The sequence below is a fragment of the Alternaria infectoria genome, assembly GCF_024043175.1.
Source record: "Alternaria infectoria strain BMP 0036 chromosome Unknown scaffold_10, whole genome shotgun sequence".
Taxonomy (NCBI): domain Eukaryota; kingdom Fungi; phylum Ascomycota; class Dothideomycetes; order Pleosporales; family Pleosporaceae; genus Alternaria; species Alternaria infectoria.
The window spans coordinates 90,632-105,912 of record NW_026250699.1 but is presented as its reverse complement, the minus strand read 5'-3'; the positions used below and the strand labels follow the sequence as shown (position 1 = coordinate 105,912).

General features: G+C 54.5%; 6 protein-coding genes across 6 annotated transcripts; 4 read left to right on the top strand and 2 right to left on the bottom strand.

Annotated features, from left to right (window-relative positions):
- Positions 1-868: 868 nt before the first annotated feature.
- On the bottom strand, positions 869-2,915 carry J4E92_006476 (uncharacterized protein; the record flags this gene model as incomplete). Its single annotated transcript, XM_051497843.1, has 2 exons — positions 869-2,244; positions 2,417-2,915. 2 exons carry the CDS (start codon positions 2,913-2,915, stop codon positions 869-871), a joined length of 1,875 nt encoding a protein of 624 aa, XP_051351569.1.
- Positions 2,916-3,595: 680 nt separating this feature from the next.
- On the top strand, positions 3,596-5,067 carry J4E92_006475 (uncharacterized protein; the record flags this gene model as incomplete). Its single annotated transcript, XM_051497842.1, has 4 exons — positions 3,596-3,599; positions 3,659-4,282; positions 4,333-4,928; positions 4,981-5,067. The coding sequence occupies 4 exons, from the start codon at positions 3,596-3,598 to the stop codon at positions 5,065-5,067; spliced, it is 1,311 nt and encodes a 436-aa protein (XP_051351568.1).
- Positions 5,068-6,584: 1,517 nt separating this feature from the next.
- J4E92_006474 (uncharacterized protein) lies at positions 6,585-7,240 on the top strand (the record flags this gene model as incomplete). The annotated part of the gene is made up of 2 exons (XM_051497841.1): positions 6,585-6,750; positions 6,807-7,240. The coding sequence occupies 2 exons, from the start codon at positions 6,585-6,587 to the stop codon at positions 7,238-7,240; spliced, it is 600 nt and encodes a 199-aa protein (XP_051351567.1).
- Positions 7,241-8,383: 1,143 nt separating this feature from the next.
- J4E92_006473 (uncharacterized protein) lies at positions 8,384-9,934 on the top strand (the record flags this gene model as incomplete). Its single annotated transcript, XM_051497840.1, has 3 exons — positions 8,384-8,590; positions 8,649-8,747; positions 8,801-9,934. The coding sequence occupies 3 exons, from the start codon at positions 8,384-8,386 to the stop codon at positions 9,932-9,934; spliced, it is 1,440 nt and encodes a 479-aa protein (XP_051351566.1).
- A 798-nt stretch (positions 9,935-10,732) lies between these two features.
- On the top strand, positions 10,733-12,019 carry XYNF3 (Endo-1,4-beta-xylanase F3; the record flags this gene model as incomplete). The annotated part of the gene is made up of 1 exon (XM_051497839.1): positions 10,733-12,019. One exon carries the CDS (start codon positions 10,733-10,735, stop codon positions 12,017-12,019), a length of 1,287 nt encoding a protein of 428 aa, XP_051351565.1.
- Positions 12,020-12,247: 228 nt separating this feature from the next.
- Positions 12,248-14,931, bottom strand: HIS3 (imidazoleglycerol-phosphate dehydratase; the record flags this gene model as incomplete). Its single annotated transcript, XM_051497838.1, has 2 exons — positions 12,248-12,432; positions 12,483-14,931. The coding sequence occupies 2 exons, from the start codon at positions 14,929-14,931 to the stop codon at positions 12,248-12,250; spliced, it is 2,634 nt and encodes an 877-aa protein (XP_051351564.1).
- Positions 14,932-15,281: the final 350 nt, after the last annotated feature.

Here is a 15,281-nt window from a genome sequence, read left to right as displayed (position 1 = left end):
GTATTCACTGACCATGTCAGCGACATACCCTCATCTGCGACGACCTCGCGATCTGATCAATCACCATCTTCTGCAAACTACCACATTGAGCTCACCACATCCACAGCTAAACCGAATCCATCTCCAACCGCACCCTCCCAGACTGCCCAAAGCCCATTTCATCCACGCAGCATGCAGCTACCGAACATGTAAGCGAGACACCTACTACTATTCGCTCGCTCAAAATCCCACCTACCTGCCCACCAGGCAAAAGCACGCGACACAGCCTCCACATGCACATGCACGCCGCAACCGCCAAACTCATGCGGGTTGAAAACGTGGTCAGCCAGGTTGCTATCTTCACGGCTGACTGCCCAATTCGATATTCGCTAATCTCATGGCCATGGCCGTGTGCGCGGTTCCACGCGGCCGGGAACCGGTGAAGCAGCAAAGGTGGACATGCTGTAGCGAAAAGCGATGGACCATAGGGACGCTGCAGATGTGACGGTGTCAAAAAAGACAACCTTGGAAGGTGCGAGGGGTAGACACGTGGGAAAAAATGTAGTATTGCGGCTCTTTGGTTATCAGAGATCAGCCGATCTCAACGCCTGACGCTCCAGCGCAGCCTTATGCAAGTTGAATCAATAACACCAGACCGCCAGTATGGTCGTAGTAAACACCCTTACGCCATAACATGCCCGTTTATGCATGTACAAACGATGCCGAAAAACTGACTACAAGTAATGTCCGCCCGAATGTGCCAGTTCTGCGCCATCAAACATCATGATCGTTTTCCAACAGTGGACTGCGCCTTCAACTAAGAGACCGCCTCTTTCATCGCTTCATCAGTGGACGTCTTTTGAGCCGCGGTCGATTCTAGCCGAGAAATCTACTCTTCAGCCTCTGTATTCCAGATCTCCACCTCCCTGTTTTCCAACTCCTTCATCTTCTCTTCTCCGAATATGGTCTCCGTCGGCAACCCTGTCTTGCCGTAGTTTACAACAGGACCAATAGTATTGATCCATTGCTGTCTCCTCTCCATGAGAGTGCGTATTGGCTCGCCAACGCCCGGTCTCGAAATGCCAGCGTTGGCCACAGGATGACTTCCGCCTCCTGCACCACCGGGCCGCTTGTTTTGTTTCTTGCCCTTGCCGATGTTGCGGTTGCGCTTGAGGTATGCGGCGTTGAGTTGATTGTCAAGATCGTCAGCTATAGTGTTGTACTCTTGCTGGGCTATGCGCTCTTCGGTGAGTTCGAGGAGGCGCTGTTTCCGCGCGCCGTTGATGATGGACTGTTTGCGGAGTTCTTCTTGCAGGAAGCGTAGCCGTTGAGCTACTTCGTCGTCAAAGTGGGAATCGTACGACTGTGCTTCGGCGTCTGCTTCCGAGATTAGGCCAAAGTGCTTGAGTTCCATCAGCACGCGATCCTCTATGCCAACATAGTCGGTGCGATTGGTTTGTTGCGGAGGTTTCCAACTGGGCTGGACAAGTTCGGGAAGTTGGGCGGCGGCGGGTATCGAGTTGTTGTTAGTGACATCTGCTGGTGCGCCTGCACCTTCGTCAATGTCCATGGCGTCTCCATTGATTCCATTCGTCTCGTGTTGGGAGTTCTGATTGCCGCGGCCCTCGGGACGTAATGTGGCTAGCAGTCGCGACAGGAGAGGACCGGTAGACACCTGGTCGGTCTCAAGCACGTCGTCTGTTATGTCTTCGGCTGCCCCGCGCGGGACGTTGGGCGGCGGTCGCTGGTCGTTGGAGTCTATGTGCATAGAACCATCCTCTTCAGCCCAGATCTCCTTGTAATGCCGCGGGCCCCGCCTAGGAAGCACAAAGGGCGCTACTCGGTCGCCGCGCTCTTTCAGGAAAGCAACATCTTCCTCGGTAAGTGGTCGTATGTATGGTTCAACGTAGTTGGCGAAGACAGTGGCATTCACCTGCGACGGGGGCTTGGCGTTGGAGAAGTCCTTTGCTGGTGGTGACCCGGCTATCCTGTCCCGGAGATTGGACTTGGGAAAGTCGGCGACGCAGTAAATCTCCTTCCTTTCCTCGATCGACATGCCCGGGGTAACTTCGCGTATATGGTATATGGTGGGGTCATCGAATTTGGCGGGGTCTGGGCCAAAGGTTTGGAACTGCGGTACGGCGGGCGCGGGCGCCGGTTGGTGGGAGACATCGGAGCCGCTGGGTGAGGGAGCATCGGCTGGTCCGCCGCCGGCAGCAGAGGGCGGGGCTTGGGATATCGGCGATGAGATGGCGGAGGAGTTTTCTGTGCGTGAAGTCAGATGTCTGTCGAGTCCTCTGATCTTGAGCTTGACGATCAACTGTCGGCGTCTAGGAGCCATGTTGAAGAATGTAAAGTGTAGTGCATGTGGAGAGTGATTGCATGGGTACAAGTAGAATCGCAGGGAAGAGTGATTGCCCATTGTTTGTTGACTTACCTTTGGCGTCACCACCGTCCTGCCTGGCCAGGCCATGGGCACCGGTCGCAGGTGGGTGCTTTCCGTCCTCGTCGTGCTTCTTGCTCACCTTCTTGAGCTTGTGTTTGCGCTCCTCGCCGTCCTTTTCCCTGTCTCTTTCACGCGGCGCGCGGTTCTTCTTGTTGTTCATGAGTTCCCTCAGCGCACCTTCCGACTGCACGCAGCGTGATTCGACGTTCTTCAGGACATTCTTCTCGATGTTATCGCGCATAAGAAAGAGCTGCTTGCCGGATGGAATCGACGAGCCGCTGGTGCCGCCGTCCAGAATGTCCTCGACGGTAGTAGGGCACTTCTTGAGATATGAGCTCAGGCGGTTTCCAAAGTACGATGACGACGCGGCAGGCTCGACCGAGGCGCGCACATTGGGGAGCGGCGTTGTGTTCCGGCTGCGAGGTGGCTGCGAGGGCTTGGAGCCCGGCTTGGTCGCCTTTCCCTTGCTACCCAGACCTGGGGGCGCCATACTGGACGTGTCGCAGTGGGTTGTCGGGGTATGCGGGGAAGGAAGTCGCGTCGGCGCACGGCAGACGCGAGGCGGTGGCGGAAGTCTGGAGGCTACCGGCGTGCTATCATGGGCGCTCTACGGGCGACGGGCGTGCATCAATGGGGTTCGCAGCAGGCGTCGGCGGTGGTGGCATGGCCGTCGCGGGCATGCATGTTGTTGGCAGGCCTGGAGGTCCGGGGCGTGCTAGCCTCAGGGCACGCCAAGTCGCGAAAGGCCATGGGCGGTGCGATAAGATGGATCGTGTCGGCGGCCCAACGTCATTAGCGACGCCTCAGCACTATTCATGCACAACGGCATCGTCTGTAATTGCCCGAGGGGCCTGTGTGCATGCTGTGCGGTGTCTCTTGACGCAATCTCCTGTTCGCGCCAGTGAATCAAGCTTTGGCTAACGTGCTGCCCGGGGCTGTCGAATCCCATCCGGGAGGGGGCGGCTGCGTGTTGCTTCCGACCAGCCTCAATGCTAGCCACCCGCTGCCAGCTCCACCACCATCATCGCCGCCTCTTAGCAGACTGCCTTCCTGCGCTCGCTCGACACCCGCTCTACCAGCAATGCATTGTAGTCGGTCTGTACTAGCGGCCTCTGTGTAACCCTCGTCCAGTGCGCGCTGTCATCTATAGCCACTCGCAGTCGCTCCAACATGTGTACGTCACACAGGCTTGCCGCCCGTTCGCCTCTGGCACCCACGCTGACCCTCCCACAGCTGCCCAGCGGATTGGCATTTTTACCATCGACTTCCCGGATCCGCTCGTGATCGACTACGATAACAACCAGTTCATCACCCTCAACGACTCCGTCTCGTTCCAGTATCGCATCCTCAACAACATCCAGACCCTGTCCACCAAGGGCGTCGACAGCAACCAGGACCCATACGGCATTCTCTACGTCCCCGATGTCAGCACAAACAGCTGTAGGGAACAAGAACGACTTCACGTGCCCGAGAATGCGACGCGGATAGCGAATCTGCCCACCGACAAGGACTACGCCCTCATCGCCGTCGCGCCCTGGTTCTCGGCGCAATGTACGACGGAGTACTTCGCCGCCGCGCGCAACCTTCCCACGAAGGCCTTCCTCACATATCAGCCAGGCGACACCAACGCCAAGCCCCCAGTGCTGAACGATGCGTCGTGGAACCTTCAGGATGGCGGTAGTTGGCAGACGGCTAACGACTTTCCCACCTACGCCCTGTCGTCAATAACGGGCAACAATATCATGGATCAGCTGAACGAGTACTCTGGAAATCTCAGCTCAGTGCCCCATGCCGATGAACTATCACAGATCTACAACTCGTCCGACTATGTGCGGCTATGGGCAACCGTCAGTACTGGTGAGTACAGCCTGCTCACATCCATGAATGCCACTGACCTCACTGCTTAGACTCCGGTGGCCAGCTCCCAAGTCTATGGGTTTTCCTCGTCATCGTACTCGCAATCCTCCTCGTCGCTGTCAGCATCACCTCCCTCATCATGCACATTATCCAACGGAGACGGCGCAACGATCTCCGCGAGCGCGTTCTCAACAGCCAGGTTGACCTCGAAGCGTTGGGCGTCAAGCGCCTGACAGTCTCGCAACAAGTCCTTGACAAGCTTCCCATACACACCTACACTGCTCCTGCCACTGCGAGTGAGCCCGAGAAAGCGACTACACTCCAGCCGCCGAATCAAACACTGGGAATGCTACATGCCGCTGTAGATGCGGAAACTGGACACAAGGGGGCTCCGTTATCCCGTCGCTCATCTGCACCCACAGTGCCTACATCTGGCGTGTCGGCTGCGTGGTCACAGCCTACATGCCCAATTTGCATGGACGATTTCGAAGCCAACGAGACTCAAGTGCGCGAGCTTCCATGCCACCACATTTTCCACCCCGAATGTATCGATACCTTCCTCCTCAGTCACTCCTCGCTGTGTCCTATGTGCAAGCAGACCGTATTGCCTGCCGGCGCTTGTCCGGTCAAGATCACCAATGTCATGGTACGGCGAGAGCGCCATATCAATCGCATGCGCGCGCGCAGTGCACATACAGCGAGCGCCCAACCAAGCTCTGCATCCACAGCACCAGCACTGCCAACTAGACCGCCGGTGGCTTTTGGGTCGCTTGGTAGCAGGATAGGCGGTGCCATATCTGGACGGCGCATCTTCAGTGCGCCTGTGCGCACGCAATCACGACCACACGATATCGAAATGGCAACCACACCGCCACCAGATGCCCCGACGCATCACCAATCGACCAATGCGCCACCTTCACAAACCACGCAAGACTGCAGTCCCACACAAAACAGACGAGAATGGGCACGGCAACGAGCATTGGCTATGCTTGGTCCGCGTCATGCACCGGCTAGTGATGTGGAAGAAGAAGAGAGCATTCCGAGGTGGCGGCGGGTGTTCCGCAAGGTCTTTCCAAGTTAATAAGCGATTTCCTTCATCACGATACCTCAGCATAGTTTCGGCGCAACACTCTCATTAAAGTAATGTATTACCATGGCGTTCGGTATCACGGGAGCGCGTTTGGATTGGGAAAGGGAGATACCAGGGCTACATAGGATATGGCCATCGCGTACAAATGTTGAATTGTATTATCTTTGAATCTGCTATCTCATGCTTTGAGCCTATCGGTTTCCGGCTGTGTGGGCTTAGCTGCTTCTGCCATGTCGTGGCTTCCCAACCTATTTATCCAGATCACACATCCAACAACAGCAGCTACCCAACACCTTATCTCCGCGCCTCCTTGTCGGAGCCCTATATTCGACCACAGTGCGCTAGCACAAAAATTATGCGTCTTTCAGCTCGGGGCAGTCGCGCAAATCACACTGGGACGAACAACGAGCACCGCCGATATTGCCATTGATGAATGACACGAACGCTAGAAGCAAACCTCTCCCTGATTCCCGCACTACCGTTTTGCTGGCTGCAGAAAGTCTTTTGATTCTACTAGCTCGCTAAAGCTTTCAAACTCTCCCAGGAAGTCCAGCCCATAATCAGCCGTCGCACGTCTGGTTCGTGACCTCGACCGGGTCCATCAATCTAATATATACAACATTCGCCTCTTGCATACCCGTCTTGTACTTGTCACGCTACGGTAATTTCCACAACAACTATTTTTGGATTGGCTCTTCCCCAAGCGTGTGCTTTTTACCCCAGAATCTGAACGTTCTAGAGCAAGATTGCCCTGCATTTGGCGGCATCGTCTCGCTTGCTTGCCGGCTGTCTCGTACGGAAGTCTACGAGCAATATCGACGGGCAGATCTCATATCTAAAGCATGGCAACCTTACCATCTTTGTTTTCATCTCCGAGCTAGAAGTGCAAGAGGCGAATGCAAGGTCGTCTGTTGGTAGCGAGTGGCTATCTTTCGCCGTCCTACAAGAAAATGTAGCCAATTACAAGTCTATGTCTGAGGACCACAAGACTGCTTGGTTTGCACAAAGAGCTTTCCGGAGTAGGTGTGGTCAAGATGTACTACTCACGTTCTAGGTCTCGTACTCGGATAATACGTTGACATATAAGACCATCATGTCCCACAATTGCTCCAGTCTGAATAACAACACTACACTACGACCATTATTCCGCAGTCTAAATCTCTTTATCAGCCTGCTCTATCTTCTCGATCTACATCAGTAAACACCAACACGATGAAGTACATACTTACCGCCCTCGCCCTTGCGGCCGCCACCATCGCTGCTCCAACATACCAAGCACCAGATTCATTCAAAATCAAGAGCGTTGTTAGCGGTGGCTCAGGATGCCCTCAGGGCAGTATCGACATCAACTGGACCGAGAACGGCATCATGCCAATCTGTAAGCTGCTACCGCGTCATATTCCCTCTTGCTCTCTCTACTAACCACACACTCAGACTTCAATAAGCAGTTCACAGCGCGAGTCGGCAACGGAAACGCCGCAGAAGACTCACGGAAGAATTGCCAGATCAACCTCGGGCTCGAATTCTCCCCCGGCTTCTCCTTCGCCATCTTCAGCGCAGACTACACTGGCTGGGGCGAGCTGGACGGCGGTGTTACTGGTGTAGTAAAGTCGACATACTACTTCTCCGGTCAGCAAAGCCAGTCGACATCAGCACTGAGCATTCAAGGCCCTTTCAATGGCAAATACTTCAAGCAGGACAACGTGCCAGCTGCAGTCTGGTCACCATGTGGTAGCGATGCCGCTTTCAACATCAACAGCGAGGTCGCCTTGACACCATTTGCTACACCGGCCAGCGGTGTGCTTGCTGCGACAAAGGAGGCTGGTCGCTTTACATCAAATCTGTACGTGCAGTGGAGAAAGTGCTAGTGGGGAATACTCGGAGTATGTGTAAAGGGGGGCCTGATGGAAATTGTAGTTGTAGATCATGCTTGGTGCCACGTAGAGATGTCAAAATTTTCTTTCTCCTAATTGCGAACGCTCATCACTCTGTCGACTGTGCTTGTGCATCTTATCAATTTTTTGCATAGCCTGTGGCTCTTGCATGTTAGTATCCACGCAGTACGCTGTGACCAGTAAGCTTCTCCACAGCATGTGCATGATGTGGCGGGTGCGGTGACACATGAACATCGCACCGCAACTACAAACCTTCAACATCACCTTGACTTTCAAACCCTTTCCACAACATTCTATTCGCCCTGTTCACTATTCCGAGCTCTTATCGTCTCACCGCGAGACATACAGGCGTCGTTGATCGTTAGCCCGTATCCACCCGCTTCACTAACGTGATGATCGTAAGGCAAGACAAGAAGCCGCGGCAGGGACGATAACGCTGAAACTCTTGCGCGATCCACAAAGGGAACCACAAGAGTACGCGGATACAGGTTCGTCCGTTTTGTAAAGCGAGAAAGACAAAAAACTAGTCTCAAAGTCGACACGTCGAACGCTAGTCATGGCCTTGGCAGTCGCGATGTCCGTTTTCCAACGAAAGATCTAGCTACGTGAAGCGATTGTCCCGCGTTCAAGGGGAAGGAATCCACTTCTCGATACGGCAGGCACCGCAATGGACCCGGCGGGGTGCAGCGGCCTGTACAAACACACGACGCGCAGAGGGTGGGCAATTGCCGGGAGTGTTTAGTAACGACTGCGACCTAGAATCCGACCGACGTCGGGAGCTACTGAAAGACTCGGAAATCTTGGAAGACGACGATGATAGCTAGCTCATTTGACGGTAGACGGCTCATCTAGGCGGCAGACACCCACTCGAGCTAAGCCCCAAGAATAGCGGGGAAGAATATTTTATTGGGGAAGGGATGATGCAAGCGGTAATCTGCTGTTTGTGACCCCACTTCGAAGGGTCTCAGCCAAGATGCTACAACAGGCGTACTGCCGAGGATAGGAACAGTCGCGTGGCGACTCGACTCGTTTAAGAAGTGACCTTGACCCGTTCAACTTGTCTCTGCCGATACCCAAATCAACTCTTACACCACCACTACTACCATCGCCTCAATCATGTCTCCAGGAAAAGTTTCGACTCTCGACTTTGAGACCTTCTACAACATCGTCGACGGCAAGCAGCGCGGTTCGGACAACATTCACCATGGTATCAACCCCGCAACTGGCCAGCAACTCTGGGATGTACCCATTGCGAGTGAGCAGGACCTGAACGACGCTGTTGCGGCCGCGAAGAAGGCCTTCCCCGCATGGAGAGATACCCCGGTAAGTTCTGACTGTACGAAGTGCATGTGAGATATATACTGACTTTCTACTTCTGCAGATTGAGAAGAGGAAGGAGCTCCTTAACAAGGTCGCCGAGTCGTATCAGCAACACACCGATGACTTTGTCAACCTGCTGTGTAAAGAGTCTGGCAAGCCGGTACGTTATAGTCGTTGCTGGGATCATTGACACCCTTGCTAACATACAAGCAGAGGAAGTTTGCTGCCATTGAGGTTGGTGCCGTTGCTGGATTCATCGGTCACCACTTGACTCTTGATGTTCCTTCTGAGAAGGTTGAGGATGAGGAGAAGACCATCTACACAGAGTACTCACCTCTCGGTGTTTGCGGCGCCATCTGCCCATGGAACTTCCCTCTTGTTCTGAGCACTGGAAAGATCGCACCTGCCCTCATGACCGGAAACTGCATGATCGTCAAGCCTTCACCCTTCACACCTTACACAGCTCTGAAGTTTGTAGAGCTGGCTCAGGAGATCCTCCCTGCAGGTGTCCTTCAAGTAGTCGGCGGTAACAACGAGCTCGGTGTTCAGATGTGCCTCCACCCCGACATTGCCAAGATCAGCTTCACCGGCTCCATCGCCACCGGAAAGAAGGTCATGGAGACATCTGCAAAGACCCTCAAGCGCGTCACACTCGAACTGGGTGGCAACGATGCGTCCATCATCCTTCCTGATGTCGACATCAAGAAGACTGCACCTGAAGTCGTCATGGGTGCTTTCCAGAACAGCGGTCAAGTATGCGTCGCCACCAAGCGCATCTACATCCACGAGTCCATCTACAAGGAGTTCCTTGAGGAGATGGTCAACTTCACCAAGTCGATCAAGATCGGTAACCCAGACGATGGCGACAACCTGCTCGGACCCGTTCAGAACCAGATGCAGTACGAGCGCGTAAAGGGCTTCTTCGAGGACAGCAAGGCCAAGGGCTACAAGTTCGCCGCTGGCCAGCCCGACGTCAGCACCGGAAAGGGGTACTTCATCCAGCCAACGATCATCGACAACCCGCCCAACGACTCCCGTATCATCCAAGAAGAGCCATTCGGTCCTATCGTGCCCACCCAGCCGTGGTCCGATCTTGATGAGGTCGTCGCACGCGCTAACAACACAAACACCGGTCTCGGTGCCTGTGTTTGGGGCAAGGACGTCGAGAAGGCTTGCAAGGTAGCGCGCCGTCTCGAAGCTGGTTCCGTATTCGTAAACTCATGGGAGAAGCCAACACCTCAGGCGATATTTGGAGGCCACAAGGAATCTGGCATCGGCGGAGAATGGGGCAAGACCGGTCTTCTTGCATACTGCAACCCTCACGTCATGCACGTCTACAAGTCATAATTGTGGGCAGTTAACACCCTGCATGATCACATAGATGAGCAAAGGGGATGATCACAGCCTAGTCAATACAAGAATGTTTTGAAATGCTTGAAAGGCTTGAGTACCTTGACCCTGCGATGATGTGGCGGGACCCATTGAACGAAGGAACATGAAGCATTTGATAACCGGTGGTTAACATAGAAATCGTCTGTTCGCCTGGTGTTCGTACCGAAAAGGGTTTAGGTGACATCTACCTCTGACAGGCTTAGCGCTTGGCGCACCCAGAGCACGGGCCCGCATGATGCTTCGTGCCTGGATGGCGGTTCTCCATTCATATCGCATGAGCGGCACCTACCCATACGCAATATCATCGTTTTGCTGTGCGCCGCATCAGCCCACTGTTCATCGACTTGTCGTTCGTCGATGTTGGACTGGAACGGCTAAACTCGCTCGGTTCCGAGGTTCCTTTGGGCGCTGCCGTGCAATGATCTCCAGGATGTCGTTTCACGGTTTCATGAAACAATGCGCCTCATGGGAGCTAACCGCCCAAATTTGACCCACCGTGGAATCGTTCCAGACGCATAATCGCGGCTGGTGGTTTGTATAAGATGGAATCGCAGCCGCCGCCATACTGTTTCTTCACTCACTCGGTCATCACCATTCTCTACACATTCTCTCTATCTTCTCTTCTTTGAACCCTACCGGAAGCGTGCTTCCTGACATTCTTTTCTTGAATACCCACATAGAAGCGAGCTTCTATCCTTTTTCCACCTACCAACCGAACACCTTTGAACCCGAACCGATCGAAAAGTAGCAATCATGCATTTCAGCACATCCTCCATCTACTTCGGTGTCGTCGCCTTGTCCTCGACTTCGGCTGTCCTCGCAGCTGCTCCCTACGGACAGTGCGGTGGTCAGGGCTTCCAGGGCGACTCTACCTGCCCCCAGGGATGGTCCTGCGTCAAGAGCAACGACTGGTACAGCCAGTGCGTTAGCGGTGGTGGAAACGGCCAGGCACCTCCTGCTGCCACCGGCGTTGCACCGGCACCCGTTGTTCCATCCGCTGCGCCTGTGCCATCGATGAACGCCACCGAGCCCATCGCTGCCCCTGTTGCTGTTGCCCAGCCTGCTGCCACTGGCTCTGCCGGTGGTGCCAACGGCTCCACCCCCGACGTCGCTGGAAGCGGTGCCAACGGAGCCAAGTGCTCGCTCGATGCTGCCTTCAAGTCGCACGGCAAGAAGTACCTCGGTGTTGCTACCGACCAGGGTGCTCTCGGCAAGGGCAAGAACAAGGAGATCATCGTCGACAACTTCGGTCAGGTCACCCCTGAGAACAGCATGAAGTGGGATGCCACCGAGGCCACCCAGGGCAAGTTCACCCTCGACGGCGCCAACGCACTCGTCAGCTTCGCCACCGAGAACAACAAGCTCATCCGTGGACACACCACCGTCTGGCACTCCCAGCTCCCTACCTGGGTCTCTTCCATCACCGACAAGACCAAGCTCCAGGAAGTCATGGTCGCTCACATCAAGAAGCTCATGACCACCTACGCCGGCAAGGTCTACGCCTGGGACGTAGTCAACGAGATCTTCAACGAGGACGGTTCCTTCCGCTCTTCCGTCTTCTACAACGTTCTCGGCGAGGACTTTGTTGCCACCGCTTTCGCTACCGCAAAGGCCGCCGACCCAGAGGCCAAGCTCTACATCAACGACTACAACCTCGACAGCCCCAGCTACGCCAAGACCAAGGCCATGGCCAGCAACGTCAAGAAGTGGATCGCTGCTGGTGTCCCCATTGACGGCATTGGTTCCCAGTCCCACTTGTCTGGCAGCTGGCCCATCTCTGACTACCCTGCTGCTCTCAAGCTCCTCTGTGGCTCTGCTCCCGAGTGCGCCATGACTGAGCTCGACATCAAGGGTGGATCTGCTGCTGACTACAAGACTGCCGTTACTGCCTGCTTGGACGTCGAGAACTGTGTTGGTGTTACCGTCTGGGGTGTCAGCGACACTGACTCTTGGATCGGTGCTGCTTCCACTCCTCTTCTCTTCGACGGCAGCTTCAAGGCCAAGGAGAACTACAACGGTCTCTGCACCGCTCTTGCTTAGATGCGTAGAGTGAACATGAGAGTTGTAAACTGACTTTACCACCTTTCGGTAGATGTTGAGTGTTTGTTCTGTTGAGATGGGATGGAATTCTATCGTATATATATTTACTTCTTCAAGATGAGAACATCATCTTCCAATTGATCATTTGAATCATTTCACTCTATTTCTCTATCCAGGCAACAACGTGATGATGAAATGGTGTTACATGTGCTTCATTTTCCATAACGATTACGCAACTCCAAGTCGCAGGCTGACAGCCCTTCGGTGGGCCTCGAGTTCCTCAACTCGCGCGAGCTCCATAACAGCAGGTCCGACGTTCTCAAGTCCTTCCTTAGTCAGGTGGGAGCTGGTGATGTGCTTGACGTATGATGACAAGTTGACACCGGAGTATTGCTTAGCGTAGCCGTATGTTGCTATCTCAAGTTAGCAGGAGGTCTGAAGAGAACATATTGGGATGACTTACGCAGAGAGTGATTAACACCAGCAGAGTAGTCACCGACACTCTCCGGGGTCCATTGGCCGATAAACACACTTCCAGCATTCTCCACCATCTCAGCTACCTTCTCTGCATCGTCGACTTGCAGGATGAGATGTTCGGGTGCGTAATCGTTACTCAGCTGCATAGCCTCCTCCATTGTGTCTACTGCAAGTGTGAAGGAGTGCTCGATAGCGCCACGGACAATGTCTACTCGTGGTAGTGCGGTCGCCTGCTTGTGAAGCTCGTCTTCGACTGCAACAAGCTGCGACTCATTCATTCCAACTGCAATCAAGATGACCTGGGAGTCGACGCCGTGCTCAGCTTGGCTGAGAAGGTCGGATGCAACGAAAGCAGGGTTGGCGTTCGCGTCCGCAATGACGAGCACCTCACTCGGTCCCGCAGGCATGTCGATGCTCACACCGGCGTTTGTGTCGTTGGAAACATGCATCTTTGCTGCGGTGACGAACTGGTTACCCGGTCCGAGAATCTTATCGACCTTGGTCACGCTTTCAGTACCGTATGCCATTGCCGCGACGGCTTGCGCACCGCCAGCAAGGACAATAGATTCCGCGCCGACCTTGTGGGCAACGTAGACAACCTCAGGGGTTACCTGGCCATTAGATCGTGGTGGAGTCGCAAGGACAATCTTCTTGCAGCCAGCGACCATGGCAGGTACACCAAGCATGAGCGCTGTAGAAGGAAGCACAGCTGTTCCACCAGGCACGTACAGGCCAACCCTTTCAATCGGTCGAGCGAATCGTGAGCACACGATGCCGGGCATAGTCTCTACTCTCAGTGGCTTGTCCTCTTTCTGTGCGGCGTGGAACTTCCTGATGTTCTCGAATGACACATCAATGGCCTTGGCCGTCTCAGGCCTCAACCGCATGAGCTCCGGAGGGAATGGTGCCCTCAGCACTGGCGAGGTAAGCGAAGTAGCCTTCTCGAACTTGTGTGTGTATTCTAGCAACGCAGCATCTCCGCGAGTTCTGACCGCCTCGATGATTGGTAGACATATACCCAGGATTTTGTCGGTCGAGCGTTGGGAGGGTCGTTGAAGGGTGGCGCTGATGGTCTCTGGCGTCTCGTTTTTGGTTGCATATCTTCGCATCGCAATGCGACCGTCCTTTGTGCCGGCGGGGTCATCCTTGCTCTTAGGCACTGAAGCGGCTTCCTTGATCTCTTCCTTCGTTGGGGGGTTTGTTGTACTGTTGGTCGCACCGTTCGTTGCTGCAGCTGCTTGGGCGGCAAAGGCCGGCTTAGCATCACCCTGTCGCCTTTTGACCTTGATGCTCTTCGCGTCGAGGTTGCGCTCGACATCCTCTAATGACACGCCAGACGCGATGCACTTGGTGAGAGCAAAGTAGAAAAGATCAGCAGCTTCGAACGCAACTTCATCTTTGGTGTTCGCGTCGCACAGCTCGGTGGCCTCCTCTAGTATCTTTGCCCTCAACAGCTGTGAGTCGTTGAAGAGTCGCGCAGTGTATGAGCCTTCCGGCGCTGAATCTTTCCGACTCTGGAGGGTCTTCTGTAGTTTCGACAGGCCGGTGTACTCGCCAAAGCAAGTGGGAGTTGCAAGGTGGCAGAAACCCCTGCCCTTCTGTCGCACCACAAACTGCAGGCAGTCGCTATCGCAGTCCAGCGCTAATGACACCAGCTCTTGGACATCACCACTGCTTTCGCCCTTGTACCACAACCCTCGCTTCCGGCTCTGGTATACACCCCGTCCAGTCTTGAGACTCTCCGCGACACTTTCTTCGCTGCTGTATACGAGCCCGAGGGCGACACCCCGCTCATCTGTGACGAGAGTTGTGAAAAGGCCGTCGGATCGGTCGCTCGTTGCGTTGGCCATGAACAGCTTTGCGACGCTCAACGCGTTGGTTTGTTTCGAGGGGTCGACCGTGAGGTTTTCGGCGGAGATGATGGGTATCGCGGATAGTTTTGCTAGGGTCAGAACGCTCTCCATGCTCGGCTTCGCAAACGAGACGAAGACATTGGGGCGATCTGTTCCGTAGTCCTTTAGCCATGCTTCGACAAGGCCAACATCCTCCACTTGGTGGGAGTAGATGTCCACTGATGTGCCCGCGATAGCTTCTATGATCTCTTCCTTTGTGTTTCCCGGCAAGCACAGCACTATCCTGTCTTGGTCGATCTTCATTGTCTTGAGCTGATCTAATTGCTGGCGGGTAACGAATACCTTGGCGGCGCCGGCATCGAGGAGAGATACGACATCGTCGATTGAGGTGACGGAAGCAACACCTAGATAGTTGGCGAAGCGGCCTACCGATTGCTTCAGGTGGGAGAGGGTCTCATCGATGGTCTCGTCGGTGACTCGAACAAAAACGTTGCCGACAAACGACAGCGCTTGAACATCAAGACCTTGGGCAGATTTTGTGTAAGCAGCCAGATCAATCGCAGCAACCAGATTTGGGGCCATGGTGTGAAGTTTGTTGCGATTGAGGCTTGGACAGAAAGTGTGATTCACACCTGATGCGTGAGTCGCTAGTTCATTGTAGAAAAAGTTCCAGAACTAGCAGATGCCAAATCGCGGGGCGGGCTGCCCCACTACGGCGATGACGACAACAACGTAAGCACCGACGCGCTTCAGACGCGTCGCACTTACCGGAAAGCCTCGGGTTAATATATATAACCTCAGGATGCTGTTGTTTCCGTTCCGAGAGATGTCTTCGCACACCCTGCTCACCCTTTGTATTTGCAAGTCACTAGTTGACTTTGGACACTGGATTCGTCTCCTCTCGTTACTGTCTCCCTGGCCTAGCGTACGAA